Source organism: Lissotriton vulgaris, chromosome 8 (genome assembly GCF_964263255.1).
Source record: "Lissotriton vulgaris chromosome 8, aLisVul1.2, whole genome shotgun sequence".
In the NCBI taxonomy this organism is placed as follows: domain Eukaryota; kingdom Metazoa; phylum Chordata; class Amphibia; order Caudata; family Salamandridae; genus Lissotriton; species Lissotriton vulgaris.
The window spans coordinates 1,338,654,454-1,338,671,764 of NC_141696.1; the positions used below are offsets into that span (position 1 = coordinate 1,338,654,454).

At 46.5% G+C, this 17,311-nt stretch overlaps 1 protein-coding gene across 2 annotated transcripts in view; it reads right to left on the reverse strand.

Annotated features, from left to right (window-relative positions):
- Positions 1–17,311, reverse strand: part of ARHGAP42 (Rho GTPase activating protein 42) — a 664,758-nt gene that overhangs the window by 142,604 nt on the left and 504,843 nt on the right. For both annotated transcript variants that reach the window (XM_086935288.1, XM_086935287.1), the window contains exons 9-10: positions 15,041–15,141; positions 13,404–13,516 (exon numbers count right to left, since the gene is read on the reverse strand). In XM_086935288.1, coding sequence (XP_086791414.1) covers positions 13,404–13,516; positions 15,041–15,141 — 214 coding nt within the window. The remainder of the gene's footprint in view (positions 1–13,403; positions 13,517–15,040; positions 15,142–17,311) is intronic.

Genomic DNA, 17,311 nt, shown 5'->3' on the forward strand with positions numbered 1-17,311 from the left:
CTCCCCCCGCGGGGCTCCAGGAGGTGTCTGGTGCGGTGGGAGGGTCAGGGAAGAAGGCGGTTGGCTCACGGCGGGGAGGCGCGAAGAGCGCTTCCCCGGCCGGTTTGCGGAGTGCGGTTGGGGCGGGTGGGGGCCAGGGCATGGCGGCTGTTACGCAGAGGTTGGGCGGAGGGCAAGTCCCCCCCGGGAGATTCAGGAACGGGTGGGTGCCTCTGGGGGCGTTCTAGAGCGGGTGGGGGCGCGGGGCTCTCGGAGGGGGAGGCGGTTTCCGCAGGGGGTCCTCGGGGAGGTAAGGCAGGTCCCAAGACGGGCAGAAAAGGGGGCAAGGAATGCCCACTCGCGCCAGAGAGGATGGAGGGGGAGGTAGAGGGGGCGGGCCTCAGGCAGTTGGGGGGCCAGGTAGTTGGGGCGGGGGGCCAGGTGGTTGGGGGCGGGGCATTTGGGGGTTGGTCGCAAGGCCCATGTGGATGGGGGGCCTGTGAGGGCGTTTCTTTGGCCAGAGAGGGGGTGCAGGGGAGAGGGAGTGGGGGAGAGGGGTCTAGGGCCCAGAGGGGGCAGGAGGAGTCAGGGAATTGGTCCCCATTGTTGATTTCGGAGGGGAGTGGGGGGAAATGGGATGGGCTGTTTGAGTCTTGGGGGGAGGTTAGGGAGGCACAAGGGTGCAGAGTGGGTGTGGGGGGCAGGGGTCCCTGGGGGCAGGGGTGGATGCGGAGGAGTGATGGGGGAGGGTGTCTGACGCGGAGGGCTGGGGAGATGGGGGCGTGATCCGATGACGGGGGCGAGCTTTGGGGGTTGGCATGGAGCGATGACCAGGAGGACGGGGGATGCGGGGTGGAGCCTCGGGAGGCTGGGGGGTCTTGGGGGCTGGGGGCACGGGGGATGGGGTGGAAGCAGGGGGGGTCGGGGTTCAGGTTGAGTGAGGGACCCAGCAGGCTGGGGGGATAGGGGGCGTGGTCCGATGACGGGGCGAGCTTTGGGGGTTGGCGTGGATCAATGACCAGGAGGACGGGGGATGCGGGGTGGAGCCTCGGGAGGCTGGCGGGTCTTGGGGGCTGGGGGCACGGGGGATGGGGTGGAAGCAGGGGGGGGTCGGGTTCAGGTTGAGTGAGGGACCCAGCACACCTGTCTGGCCATTTCTTTTGCAGGAGGACCACCGGCGAGGGGCTAATGACTTGGCAGGGCTGGGGACGGCCCACTGGCACCAAGGCGGAGGAAGGGCGGAGCCTCCCGCAATGACGGCACACGAAGGCCCGAGGCGGGCTCGCCGACCCCAACACCCATGGGGCACCAGCGGTCTGGAGAGCCTCGCCGCTGGAGGAGCGACACACGCGTGGTTTTTAATCTTGCTGGCAGGGGGCAGTCGGCGCCGCCGACAGCAAGGGTGTATGGAGCGGGTTCTGTGCAGGTGGTTGAGGATGAGGACAGTTTGGAAGAAGGAGAGCTGAGGGATGGCGAGGGCGGAGGGGGGCCGAATAATGGTGTCTCTAGTGTGTTGCATATGTCACGGGGAAAACGAGAGAGGACGGCCCGGACAACGCGCTGGGAGCCAAGGACAGCGTCTCTGGATCGGCGCAGTGGAGAGCGGAGTGTGGACTCCTTGGTGTCAGGTACGTGAGCAGCAGCGGCCACGGCCCGCCTGGATTTGATTGGGGTGGGGGGCAACAGGGGGGAGTGGCTGCGGAAGGGGAGGTATGTGACCGACAAAGGGGTGGGGCCAGACGTGGTGTTGGTGGAACCGGTGGGGAAGGGCCCGGGGGTAGCAGGAAAGGAAGGGCCCCCAGGGCAGACGTTGGATGGTGCTAAGGGGAGTGTGGCGGCCGGGGTTTGCATTCAGGGCGGGCTTCGCAGGTACGGGCGTGTCAGGGGAGGACGTTGCGAAACCGGAGAGTAAGGAACTGAAGATTAAGCAGCTGCCGTACATAGAGGTTACGAAACCGCTGGGGGCCCATTTGATGTTGGCGACGAAAGAACGTATTTGGAAAGGGAAGTACGTTGAGATCCTATAGCTCCTTCACTGGGAAGTGCGGGCAAAGGAGGCCTCGAAGGAGGAGGAGTATGAACTCCAGAAGAGCCTGAAGGTGCCCCTTACGATCGAGAATTGGACGGCAGCCTTCTTAATATTTTCTAGCGTATATTGCCAGAAATTCCCGGAGCGGTCGGTGTCCTTGTTTAAATACATGGACTTCATCCCGAAGTCCATGCCTGGGCCCAGTATGATGAGGAGTTCAGGGCCAAATGGCCTGGGATCCGGAGGCGAAATTGGGCGAGTTGGACACCGATCTCTGGCAGCAAACGATGGGGCTGGAGGGGTCGGGGAAGACCATTTTTAGAGCAAGCGGGCTGCCTATAATTTATCAGCCCTTTCAGGGACGCCCCACCCGGGGAGGGGTGGGGGCAGGGGCTAAAAACCAGTCCGGCGTTTCAGGTGCCTGTAGGGACTACAACAAAGTTGTGTGCACGCGAGAACATTGCCCTTTCCGCCATGAGTGTTCCGGCTGGGGGAAATATGGACATCCCCTGGTGAAGTGCTGGGGAGGGTCGGGCCAATCAAAGGAGGGCCAGCAGGGTACGGCAGGCGGTCCGCGGGCGGGAGCACAGCACTCAGCGGGTGCAGGCAGAAGTGATAAGGGGCCTGGGCCCAAGGGGTCATACTCCGGTTAAGGTGGACTGGCAGGTGGCGGCTCTGCGCGATTACCCCGACGTGGGGGCCTCTGAGCGTTTGAGGTTGGGGTTTTTGGAGGGGTTTCGTCTGGGTTACGAGGGGCCCAGGCAGCGGAGGTGGGCCGAGAAATTTGAAGTCCGCCAGGGAGCACCCGGAGGTGGTGTGGAGCAAGCTGGAAAAGGAGGTGTGTGAGGGCCGAATGGCGGGACTCTTTGACAAGTGGCCATTGGAGGAGCTAATTGTCTCTCCCATTGGGGTTGTGCCAAAAAAGGAAAATGGGCAGTTTCACCTCATCCAGCACCTGTCATGGCCCGAAGGGGGCTCTGTAAATGATTACAATGACGAACAGGAGACCACGGTGTCTTATTCCTCCGTTGATGCGGCCATGACCTTGGTAGTGGTGCCTGGCGCAACGGCAAGGATGGCAAAGTGAGACATCAAGTCGGCTTTCGGGCTGCTCCTAGTCCATCCAGACGATTGGGGCCTACTGGGGATTCAGTTTGACGGCCGCTGGTACGTGGACAAAGCATTGCCGATGGGCTGCTCAATGTCATGCGCACTATTTGAGTGTTTTGGAAGTTCCTACTATGGTTGTTCACGGAACGGACGGGTCACCAAGGTGTTACGCACTACCTGGATGACTTCTTTTTGGTCGGCTCCCCAGGCTCCGCGGACTGCCAGGAGGCAATGGACAGGTTTTAGAAGCTCATGGGGGAGTTGGGGGGTACCACTGGCAGCGGAGAAGACAGTGGGGCCGGGCACTGTCATTTTTAGGAATTGAACTGGACTCAGTGGCGATGGAGGCCCGTTTACCAGAGGAGAAAAAGCAGCATATGTTGGAGCTGCTGGAGGTGATGTTGGCATGACCCAAGGTTACAGTGTTGGATATACAGGTGCTGTTGGGCCACCTCAATTTTGCTTGCAGAGTGGTGCGGGTGGTGAGGACTTTTTGCAGGAGGCTGGCCAGGGCTTTGGCGGGGCGACGACCGCTGCATCACCACGTACGGCTGCCGGCGGGAGTGAAGGAGGATTTGCGGATGTGGCGTTTCTTCCTGCAGCATTTCTATGGGATCCCCATGCAGCGGGGGGAAGCCCTGGTCTGGGATGTTCAGATCTTTTTCGGATGCGGCGGGGAGCGACAGCTTTGGATTGTACTGGCAGGGAAAGTGGTGCGCGGAGAAGTGGCCCCCAGCTTTTCTCAAGCTTTTCCCTTTAGTGGTGGCAGTCTCACTCTGGGGGGAGCTTCTTGCCCACAGGAGAGTGATGTTTCACGTGGACAACATGGCGGTGGTGGATGTGGTCAGTCGGCCAGGGATGCGCAGGTGCTGAAGCTGCTGCGAGTGTTTGTGTTAGGCTGCTTGAACTATGATATTGCCTTTCGCGTGGTGCATGTGCCTGGGGTCGACAATGAAATAGCAGATGCTTTGTCTCGTACGCAAAGGTGGAGATTCCGTGGCTTAGCCAAGGAAGCGGATCGGGACCCGACCATCATCCCGCCCCAGATGTGGTACGTAGGGTACACAGAATGTTGCAGCTGGTTCTAGGGTCCTTGATGGTGTCGACGAAGGTGACGTACATGACAGCTTGGGAGGACTTCTTGACGTCAGGGGCGCAGTGGCGGACCCCAGGGGGGGAGAGACAAGAGGACGTAGTTCAGTTCATCCTGGGTTTAATTGACAAGGGATAGTGGGCAAATTGGCTGGGATCGTGTTTATGGGGAAACTCCTGTGGGGTTATGTGCCATCGGAGGGGGAGCTCGGTTCTCGCATGTTGGAGGGGTGGGTTAGTGAGTGCAGGAAGGGGTGCAGGGCCCGACAGCCTTTGTCGCTGGAATTGCTGGGTCAGGTCCTGGAGGTTTTGCCGGGGGTGTGTTTTAATGAAGGGAAAGCTTGCTTGTTTGCCACCCTGATGGTTTGGATGTTTGCGGGAGCATTTCGGGTATCTGAGTTGCTGGGAGTTACAGGGGAAGCGGGAGTGCTGTGGTCTGAGGTCTCTTTCCTGGAATCTGAGCTGAGCTTGTGGCTGCGGAAAGCGAAGACGCATCAGAGGGGTGTAGGTCGCTGGGTTTCTCTGCAGGTGGTTGCGTCGGGTGGGAGGTGCCCCGTGCGATGGGGGTTGAGACTGCGAGCTGCGGCACGGATGGATGGGGCTGTTTTTCGGCATGCGGACGGCCGTCGGGTGTCGGGTTCTCAACTGCTGGCAGTTTTGCGCAAGGCTTTGCAGAGGCTGGGATTGGACGGGAAGCTCTTTTAAGATTGGCGCGGCAACGGAGGCGCACCGGCAGGTGTGGGGGCGAGGGGACATCATGCGGTTGGGTAGATAGTCGTCGGAATGCTACCGGCACTACGTGCGGTGCGTGTCGAGCCTATGAACGAGCACAGTGGGTAAACTGTTCCTGTAATTACTGTTGTTTCTCATTTCAGGTTCGGTGGCGGGTCCCCTCGCCAGGGATATGGGGGTTTGGATCGTGGGGCATTCATTTGTTAGGAGGGCCCAGGTGCAGGCACGTTCCAGCTACTTTGGGGAAAATGTGGGTTTCGACCCTAATGTGTTTAATATCCGTTGGAATTGAAAGGGGGGCATGTTGTGGTGAGAATTGGTGCAAAAAACATGAGAGGAGCCCTGAGATCAAGGAATCACTCAGTAGGGAACAACCCGCCAGGGCGAGATAATTGAAACATGAAAATGGGGAGTTCCTAATAATAGGGAGGAATAATTCCAAAATAAGCAGGAAAAGCCCAGAGGAAAGCTGGATATGAAAATATTTATTCTTATTAGTATAGAAAAATATTTTAGTTCTAAAACATTAATACATAGTCAATTTCTTTTTCATAATTTTCTTCCTATCAAGTTTGTTTATAAAAAGCACATACATAGAGATTAATGATAACAGCATAAGGACACAAAGGGGCATTAAAAGATTGACACAAATATCATTCACTCTTCCAGTCAAACCCAACCTATTCACACAATCACAATCACACAACAACCAAGAACAGCGCCGACGCGCGTTTCGGAAAAATGCCAGTACAGATTTCCTTCATCAGGGCGCACACATCAAAATTATATGGATTTGCGGGGTCTTTCAAAATCCAATAGCCCAATCCTTGGAAGGTGTCCTAATAACAGTAATGGCTGGAGGAAATAATCATAAAACCTGTCTGCAAGGGGATCCCTTAAGGCTGGAACAAGGGAGAGTAGAGTTCGCCCTTTACAAAGGAGTGGGGGATCGTCAATATCTGGATACAGGTCTTGGCTATTTTGTCCAAGGATAACTGGGTGAAAGGTATAGCGGAAAACTGTTTTCTGAAAGTCGGGGACAGTACAGCACCTGAGGAGAAGAACAGACGGCTGCTCAAGGACTTGAGTACATGACAATTAGCAAACGGAGGCAGCCTCCGGGCATATAATAGACGTTTTGAACCGAAGATAATGAGGCGCCCCACTTCAAGGCGGCATGCAGAGTCAGCAGCCTAGAAACGATAGGTCCTCCTCCTAAATAAATAACCGAACAGCAGTGTCCCTCGGCTCCGCAAGCTGTATCCTCCCGTCTTTTCCTGGGTGGCAGTGTTTTTTTGGAAGTTGCCCAAGTTTGGCTGGAGTTTGGTAGTTTAGCGTTAAGTTGGGGAGTTGGTGTACAGGAACGGGGAAAGGTTAAACAGGTTGGAGGTTTTACATTGGAGCTCGTTAGTTACAGCTGCAGGAAGATAGATAGGAGGTTAGGTTTTGGATGGTTATTAAGTTCAAAGGTTACGGGATAAGATTGTGCATTATTGTGCATTATGGCGTATTATTTAAAGTATTTGAATTTTATGTATTGTATTTTGCAGGGTGGGGGGATGTTTTTATCATGTGGGGATCGTAGGGGTGGGGGGAGGAAAGGCAAGGGGTCAGGTAACTAGATGTTTAGAGAGGTTTTAGTTTTGTAAGGCGAAGTGCCAGTTTTTACTAAAGTTGTGATGTGCACCTGTTTCAATAAATCGGCCTTTTACACACACAAAACGGTTGTCAGTCTGGCTTGCCCCCTCCTCCCTCCCAACTTCAAAAGTTGGAATGGGGACAGAATCCCCCAAAGTTTCAGAGGGTCCAAAGGCAGGGATTTCTCCATTGGATATTACCCAGGATTAAAAACTAAACCAATGTGCATTTGCAGAACTGGCTGCTTTTTCCCAATGCGGATGTGTACTGTGCTTACAAGTTTGACTTGGAGATGAGCAGATGACATGACACTCCCAGTGGCACGCCTAGAAAACAGCAGCTGGTGCTACTTTCCAACCAAGCTACTGTTAATGTTTTTACATTTCTAAAACTCCAAAAATCTGTACTCCTGCCTCAGAATATGTGCACTGGTGAACATTTAAGAGGAATTCTTGTCAATTTGGCCGCAGGTGCCTGTGGTCCATGGTAAAGTAAAGGGTCTGTTCTGAAGCTCCCATAAATGATGCAGGAAGCTAAGACTTCATTCCGGTCAGCTGTATGCGCAGAGGTAAGCCTTACCTATTTATAATTCCTACATTAGGAGAGCCAGGGGACACCTGGATAAAGTCCATAATAAACCAAGAAGATGCTATTAACGAGAAAGATGTTTTTAGGATTTTAATGTAAGTTAGGTGTACAAGATGGTGCAAGACGATGTTATTTTGTCATATGTGTGATGTAGAACAATATAATAATAATTTGTTTTTTAACTAGAAACAATCCTAAACCTTTTGAACAGAAGGAAGTCACTTTCTTTTTCTCACATCTTAAACCAACCTCAGCTTCTGCAATAGCCCCCTCTCTGTTATCAGAGGCCACTTACAGTCACTGCAATCTCTTTGTCATAAAAATACACAAATAAACAATGAGCCCTGAGAGATGCAACAGCCATCAATTAATACTGAGCACTCAGATTAAATAACACCACCAGTATACCTGCTATGCTCAGTTTGACCCCTTATCAGAGCAACCACTACCAGCCAAATGATGCTTCATATTATACCTAAAACATCCACCTTAATCTTTAATGAAGGTTTAAAAGGCTTTGAGATTATTTAATCATCAAAATCTGAAAGAAATGTCTACAGCATCATCCTTAATTAATTTACAGAAACTATATGCTAGTACAAAATAAATCCATGTGTACCATTTTTGCTGCTTCTGTCATACAGAACGGTGCAAAAAGATGTAATCCCATTTCATATCACAGAAACACTTTCAAACCAAAGCATAAAAAAGAAAACAATTTATGAAATCAGTCTAAACGTTTTATTTATAAATACCTTTAAACGAGTCGCAGAGGTCTCAACAAATAAATCCTAATTAATGAATAAGAACAAGCAGCAAAACAGTGCGATGAAATGACACGTTTTTTACTAGTGCAAAGTTACTGTGAAACAAACACATTTTCCGAGTAGCTTAAAATAAATTGAGGCAAAGTTGAGCCCTTGCACTGTCACGTCCCTGCATTTCACTGATTATTACGGTATCAAAAACGTGAGTGCTTGAATTTTGGGCGTGACTAATTCGGTGTTTAAACTTTCTCCTCACATTGCCTAAAAAGGCATTCTATTGCATTTGCTGAGCACAATAGGAAACAAACATGAAAAGCCCTGTATGGAAGGGATAGAACTGAATGACTCACGCAAATCGTCATGACGTGGAGTCAAGACGTCGTTTGTCATAATGATAAACGTACGGATAAGAAGCGGCTATTTTTGATAATACGTTTCTTAAGTGAATGACTAAGAATTAGCGCGGGTAAGGTGCTTTGTCTGTAAACCATGTCAGGATAAATGGACTCGTTTTGTCTAGAGAGGATTTATAAATAGAGTAGACAATCCCTGACAGCACCCTGTTTGAACGACACTGCAAAGAACATCACCTAAAGAATTACAATTCTTTTCACTTTACAAATGCTCGACCATTTAAAGCACGACTTCTTAATTTTTCCAAATCATTCTGAGGTTTTAAGTGACTCAGCAGCTCCCTTCACAGAGCTCAAGGGGCGCACTGATATAGCTTGCTTAAAGTCATCTAGAGCTCCTGTATGGTGTTTTTATCCGCCACAAAGATGGCAGGTATTTGGCAGGAGACTAGAAAACCTATTCTACCTGTTGGAGGCAGAGCTGGAAAACCTGCAGTATAAAATATAAATTTACCCTACACTGAAAACCAATTATGCAATCCCTTTCTGATAGGAAAAGGGATTGCAGAGGAGTTTGTGATTATTTCAGATGTATATGTTAATGCATGTGCATAACTTTGAATTTAATTTTAAGTTTTAATGAACTTTTAAAAAGCTGGCAAATGGATGCTAATTGAATGATGGGATATGTATTTTGAATGAAATATGAATGAGTTCTTTGAAACCCATAACAAGTAAAATATTTAACACAAACTAGAGCCACATTTAGAACAACGACGATGTGTCGTGGATTCGTGGACTGCGCTAGTATTCAATCCAGCATGGACAAGCTTAGTTTTCCTAAAATGTTATGCTGGAAAACATTCAACAAGAGCCTATTCGGGACTGCATGGAAAGGCACAGATGTCTTGGAAGAACTAGACTAGCACTGATATTGTTAAAGACTGATTTGTCCACCTTTGAATTTGGATTTACAAACTGAGTCACAAAATGTTATGCTTACAACCACTTTCAGTATTATCTATCGTTTTGGGTGGGGGATTTAAATAAGTGATATTGCTGCAAACATTTGCAGCTTTTCTGATTTTTTGCAGCCACAGATTGAGGGCACTCATTTTGATGATTATCTGGAAACTGGGTTATTCAGATCCACCTTGGTAAAGAGAATTATTAACCCATTTATTTCTTCCATATTTCTGTTCAAACCTTTAACAGGCCTTTCATTTCGACATATTTCACAACCGGACAAAATCCTTGAGTTATTCAAATCTCGTAATATATTGTAACTTGCATTGTAGCTCCAGCGAACCGCACTTGCATGAGAGAGGATCTGACAGTAAACTACAGACGTGTGAGTCACTTTCTTTGCTATTGCATTCTGACATGTATGCAAAACAAGCAGTATTTCCAGTAAAAGATGATATCCTGAGCAATATGATGAGGGCTGACAAGTGTTGATAACACATTCTCTGCGATGCATAATGTCCCAGGGTCTGAAGCTTATTTACGAATAACGTTTTTATCACCCTACATTGGGAACCTACTGTAAACACCTCCTAAAACATAATGAGAAACCTCCTACAATAGAAAGGCTGGACTGGTAGACATTCCCACTTATTATCATTTTTAAAAATGATAATCTAGGTATTGAGTCCCGAGGCTACTTAAACTAACCTTAGGCACTGCAAGTTCCTTCAAAAACAACTATTTTCCCTGCAACATCAAGGTAGTCCTACCACGTGTGACACTTAGATTAACTGTATAATTACAAAGTGAGTGCCCAGTTTCAAATATGCTAACCTACAAAATGTATTAGTTCCTTGGATCTGAACAAAGTATGTTTCAATGAAAAAATTAAGGGGTTTATTAGCACCGGCGGCGGACATCGCCCGCAATCGCAACCCGGAAAACCGCCGGTCCCATTAGCATGGCATTGACGACCGCGGCTATGAGATTTTCTGCCTGCCACTTTTCCACCGGTATCAGTCGGGACACCTGCCTAGAGGGCAGAACTGGACCTCCACAATGGTGCTGGTGCAGCGCCAGGCTCCGCCGGCTTGATTATGATGCTGGCGGCGCCAGCCTATCCACAGCGGTGCGACCGCCATGGGAAGGCATGCTGAGAATGTCTTCGGGGACTCATTGCGGGCCCCCAATGTGTTGGGGGTGTGTGGTTGCACTGGGGGGTTACCCATGGTACCCCCCTACATGTCCCTGTACCAGGTGGCAGGCACTGTGCAGTGCCTGCCACGCAGTGCATTGATTTGCATGACATGCTCCTTTTCACATTGCGGTGGTACTGCTGGCAGCAGCAACCGCCGCAATGTTAATGCCTGCGATCGTACCACCGCAGTTGGATTTCGATGGTGGAGCATGCTAATCGGACCGGCGGTTATGCCGCGGTCCTTGCGAGCGGTCTTTTCCCGCTACCATGGCGGTTGGGCTGATCTTACGTCCGCCATCTTAATAGACCCCCTAAATTAGACTGACAAAGTTTAGTCTGCAACCTGAATGTTTTTAAAAATAATAAGTTTGTGTTAGTTAATATTGCAGGTCTGGTTGTAGCTGGTAAAATTTTTACTGAGATGGATAATTTGGACTTTACTGCACAAATTAGGAACTGTATTTGGTTTGTTGTATGGAATCTGGAATGATACTTTTCCAGCCAGGAATAATAACTGTGAAAAAGTAACACTATTGGATAAGAGAGAAAATTAAATTAACATGTGCTCTGGGTCTGCTGTGAGCTGAGATACGGCTGTCAGTTCAAAGGTGTCATTTGACAAAGGGCAGAATAAAGAAGAAGAACATTGAAACTTCTCTGCTATTAGGTTCTGAATGGTCCTTTTAGGTTTCGGCTGCACAACATTTGATCTGTGCTTGTGAAATCTATTGTATTTAATATAAATCTTAAAAGGGGTTAACATCCCTCCTCGCTTTTCATTGGTTTCAGTGCTTTTCAGTACTTTTCCTCTATTTCTATTGGTTATAGCATACTTGTGCTTCTCTTATCGGTATCCTGAGGCCTAAGTACTCCTTTTCATCTGCGTTGGTTGGTGGAACTTCTTTTATTCTATTTCATCTGCACCGTGTTTTTTGTTTAGGTTTACCTGATCTCTCCATGTATGCAAGCATTTGAAGCGTGATTGTAAACTCTCCCTGCCTGCATGCATTTGAAGCTTTCTTGACGTCTACCATACATGCCATGCTGAGAGTCTCGTAAGGCTCTCCCCTCGCTATGAAGCCGGCTTGAGGACGGCCTGTGCTTCAGAGTCACGCTGCGGGCAATGCTTTAAACTCCAGGTAGAGAAGGCATTAGGGGTTGAGATGCTGACGGGGTCGAGTGGCCTAATTATCTGCTTTCCCCAGGAGAGAGTGTTGGGTTCTGCAGTTTCTGTGAGGAACGCTTAACCTAGAGGTAGGGCAAATAAAGACTAATTGGCCCATATGGCCCTACATTTTTGTTTCTGCTGCAAATTGGTGTTGCTGCAACACCAATTACTCTACTTACGCCCTTATTAAAAGAGGTCCATTAATCCTGATTGAACTATTAATGCCGTCCCTGTGCATTTTACTAGCATAATCTTGGTAAATGTGTGCATGGAACTGGCATGGAAGAACTACAGTGGGTATGAGATATGCAAACAGCAATTCATGTGGTAATTCCCCATTTATCCAAGGAAAACTCAGAATGACAAGAAATCTTGCACCTGGTAATTACTAACACCCCTAGGTTCAACAAGTCTGGGTATGGGAATCCCAGTGCGGATTCCCTAGTACCATTGGAACTTAGTCTCCAATTATTTACTATTTTTAAGCATCAGTTGTATTATTTTGTAATGTTGGATCAGGTTTTACACAATTATGTTCACCTTTTTCATTTCCGCTGGAAGGAACTTCTAGTCAAGTTTCTTATCTTTGTCTACAAAGGAACTTTAACCCTGACTCTCCCTCAGAAACCCTTAATGCGTTTCTTAGGATACCTATTTTCTAAGATTTCATGTGTTCATCAACAAGGTTATTTCCTCTCCAGTTCTTTATTGCCATTCCCTGCCTGTGGTCTTATATGTCTGCAACATCTGATTTCCCCATTCTCAACATATGTATGCCATTGCATTGCTCATCTTAAGATTTATGGTACAGATCTCATGTTGTCTTCGTTGCCTGTCTCTTGTCTGGTAAATATCCCTGTTTCCTTCTGAAATACAGAGGTTGGTACTATATGTAATTGCTTATACATCCATTGGTAGAAACATAGGGAGTCATTACGATGGCGGTGAATCCACCACGGCAGTCTGCCGGTGGCGGTTTCACTGCCATTGTAAGGCACTTCTCCGTCTGCCAAATTACAATGGCGGGTGGTGTGCTGGGGTCCGCTACAGGCAATCGTTACGATTGCCTTCTGGACCCACCCTGCATCAACAATCAAACAACATCAAACAACAATCAACGCACCGTCCGCCAAATTATGATGATGCTGCCTCTCCACCAGCCGGTGTATGGCAGGGAAACCGCCATTCACAGACTAGTGGGGATTCCATTTGGGGGCCCGTAGCGGGCCCCCTTTGTGTTGGGGAGAGGTGGGTGTGCATTGGGGGGTACCAGCACCCCCCTACATTTCCCTGCACCATGTGACAGGCACAGTGTGGTGCCTGCTATGTAGTGCAGGGAAATGCACACAGTGTATTTCTGACAATGTCAGAGATACACGATGCAACCGCCACTGTGGGGGTCGCATCTGATGTGCGGGACCGCTGCATTACAGGTGGACAGTCCCAACTCCCGGCATGACATCCGCCCTGGTAGTCTGCCCCATAGTTTGGTGTACTGAAAATAATGGACTTTTTTATCTAATTGGGCCCATTTCACAAAATGTTTGTCCGTGAGTAAATGAGAGTTACAGAAATTCAGGATTATGTTACACCTAAGTTAGGAGTACAACCCTGTTACTTGTTTTAAGAAATACTTCACAAAATACATATCTCTCATGGGTTGGTAGTGTTTTTTGAGTGTTGGATTTTTAACTACATTTTTGCCTCAAAAACACCGAATGTGAATTCAAATATGTTCAATAAGCAAAGCAAAGAACCAAAGAGTAAGGAACTACAAACTGACCTTTCAACAACTTCTATATCAAAACAAAAACGTTTATCTATAGAATCCGTTTTCCGCCGTATGCAGGTTTTCAGTTTGAATACTTCGGGTGGACACGGGACAAGACCATTCTGCTACAATGGAGGAGAATAATGGAAAAGTCAAAAACAGAATTTCAAAACATTTGAATGCATTTATGTCAACAACATGTAAGTTAAATATGATTCAGAGTTACTTAATTGCAATACTGCGCTCCCAACTGCACGGTCTAACAACTTAAATAAAACACTTCATGTTGAGACAAACTTTGAAAAAGCTACAATGAAAACAAACTACTGTTCAAGTCTTGAGCCTCATGGAAAGTACAATTGCTAGGCTCTAGGTAGTGTAAGCCTGAGTCACTGCTGAAGAAAATGGAAATTGGGTCGCAAAATGTCCATATCCGGTATAGTCTAGTAACGTAATCAATGACTCCACAGAGGACAATGACGAGAATCAGATCTGAATCAGACCCAGTCTGGTGCAGACTTGTATACAGCGTTGGACATAGATAACTGTTCCAATAACTGTGGTCTACATTTTATTGATGCAGACAAACCTTGTCAAGCAACTGAAGAGCTACTCCATGTGTGTGTGGGGGGGGGGGGTACCTACTTCTTTGTACATGAAATACAAACACATTTCCGTCCTTTACTGAACTCTGCAAATACCACTTTTACAAGTGTATAAAATGTACACTTGTACAGGGATATATACGTGCCTAACCTTACACAAGAGTAGATTTGCTCCTGGGACCATGAGTGTTAGCTTCAAGACATGGATGCCTTGAAATGTTGATAAAGACCCACAAACTTACAACTGTGTGGGTAATGGTAAACGTTTACACAGAACAGTTACACCCGTGAAACACACAAGGTTGGAGTAAATCGGTTTTAGCACTGGAGTGATGGGTGCACCTACACCTTGTACAGAAAGCAGGGTAAGGGGTTTCTCTCAATGGAACATTTATTTTTCGAGAGGACTTCTTTAAAAATTATCAAGGTCAAATGACAATATTCCTAGGCAAGTGCAGATGCCTAAATCCATGCAAGGTTACGTTTATGAAGGCAACCCATCGCATCTTACTCAGAGTACGTCTGAAAATTTCTGGTGATTTCCTCTAAAATCAAACATAAATAAAAATACGAAAGTATGCTTTGTTTTTCTGGTGAATCAGGATGGAAGATGGCTTTTTAATCTACATTTACGATACCCAAATATGATGCCCTACATATAAATTTGCACGAAATGTGCAGTTGACATTTATACTGAATAGCATACACCTGTATTTGTATTTTGCAAGGTAATTGCTAAAAGTATGGAGGGTGTAAATATCATTTAACTGGTTGGAAAGTTTGATTCTAAGTTAAACTCAGCTATTGTGCTACCCTACAATTAGAAAACATCACGATGGAGCAGGGTATAAATTCTCATTTATAATATCGCACAGAGATTTAAAAAAAAGTACAGACCAAAAACTGAAAATATATTTTTTTTTATCATAGAGTACAACCTGATCGGAGAAAAAAATAAACAAATGTAAACACACATTTAGAATGTCCTAGGGCAAAAACGTTCCTGGTATTGAAGATGAAATGCTCTGAAACTTGATTACTCACCACTTTTCCACCCGACTTTGCTTCGCAGATACTCATAGTGAATGCTTTATTTGACTTGTCATAAGTACAGTAGTGCTTTGTCCATGTGAAACCAAGTGGTCCTACAAAGTAGAACAGACAATGTTCATCTATGTGCTATTAAAGTATGAGTGTATTCTGCAGAAGTGATAACGCATGTATGTTTTTTCGTAACAAGGTACTGAATGTGTGTTAATTTGTTTACATAATTTATGGGAAAAGGTGACCGACCTACCCATTAAATTATTTACCAAAGATGTACTTGTGTAGAAAGAGCTCACATTTACAAATACAACCACGATATTAGCTTCTAACATAATGGATGAAATGGTCATGCTATTATTATTCAAATATGTAGCAGGTAAGTCTCTTAGTAGGTATGCTCAACTCACTAAACAAGGTTTGTAGCTTGTAACTACAACTATGTACAACATGCAACAAAACGAGAATTGTGTTACGTTCCTGTCCAAATCGAGAACTTTGCAACTGATCACAGGTTCCCATGGGTAAGTCGTTCAAGTGTCTTGTTGTTTCATGGCGAAGCTTTTACCGACCTAAGATTCTTTTACAATGAAGGGTTTGAGAGAATTTTTAGTGAGCTCATAATAGTGTGTTCCAAGACGCATACTGCTGGACTCCATTGATCAAGGGCATTAGCCAATATAGCCTGAGATCCCGCCGTAGCGAGCTCTACCGGCCATTAAAGGCCTGCTCCATCGAGACAACAAGGAAGCAGGCCTTTAATGGCTAATAGAGCCTGTTATGGAGGCCTCTAAGGCTATTAGAACATTCTGCCCATAGAGGGCAGAATGTTCTAATTTGCATAACAAAGGCCTCACAGAGCGTGAGGGGATTGGAATCCCCCAGCGCTCCGTGAGACATTTGTTCACAGCAAAAGCTGTGAAAAAACATTGGGATTGTTGGAGCTCCGGGCGTCTACCGGCCATTAGAAGCCTGGAGCACTCCATTGTTTTCAATGGAGCTCCCAACATTCCAATGTTCTAATGCTTTTGAGTGTTTTATGAGACCAGATACTTAGTTCTTCCAGAAGATTTGCAGAGGTGGTATTGGATTCCAAATTATTTGTTCTTGAGTCCAATACATAGGTATTCAGTATACATCAAATCTTTGTTGGAAGTAATACACTCCTCTTAATGCTACTAAATGGTAAAATTACATTTAAACCTTCTACAAAGCCTAAATTATAAAAAAGATAGATATTGTTTTTAGAATAAGCAACTCTAGATTTCCAACTTTTTGGTTAAAAATATCTGGTTCATTTTCTGTTTAAGAAATGGGTTTTTTTTGCACAATTTATGCTAGGTCTTGAAGATCCTATCTCTGGTGGGTATTTATGCTTAAATTATAGGAATGAATGTGTTTATTGCCACTCAGATGAATGACATTCCTTAAATGAGTGTGAAGTAGATGCTATAATCAAGCATTAATTGGATATAGGGTTTTTCCATGCTAAAATACGATGGGCCTCTTTAGAGGTGTCCTGGAGGAAGACACAGTGTTTGTCGTACCCAATAAAATCTGACATAGCAAGGTTTAGAAAGTATAATTTGGGAGTGATAAATATCACTTATTATAACTTTTGAACTATAAATGGAGCACAACATTCAAACTTTTGTGTTTACTTCGCCAAGTTATTGTAACTGCCGGGCCTTTTATCATGTTTCAGCATGTTTGATCAGACTAAATTGAATGGGTTTGCACAGGAATCAGAAATTGTAATTAGAGCCACTGTGCTTTCAGTTCGCGAACTTTAAAATGGCCAGTTGGTTAGTTTAGCCTATCCTATTTTACAAGGGTTGTTTTTGTGACTCGATGGATCTGAAAGCAACAGGGCATGTACTGGCGGGAATGAATCCTGTGCATGATAATCAGTTTGCAATCACACAAATAGATTCTGTAAGGGTGGAGAACGGGAGAACGGTATATGAAGATTTGGTTTTTGTGATTTCATGTACAGGTACATATTCTAACATGGTACTAGGCCGTCGTTATAATAAGTTACGTAACACTAGAATGTACACATGTTTTCAGATGTGACTAACTTCTAAAGAGAATGCATGTCAAAAGATGTAGCATTTAATTGTTAAAAATAATTATTTAGACATCTGAAATATTTGGAAGGATACAGTGTGGTGTTTTTTATGATGCAAGCGGCAGAGATAACAAGCGGAAACTGAGCAACAAAACAAAGATTGAACACTTTAGAAAGATGACTGGGGTGTTACCGAAACA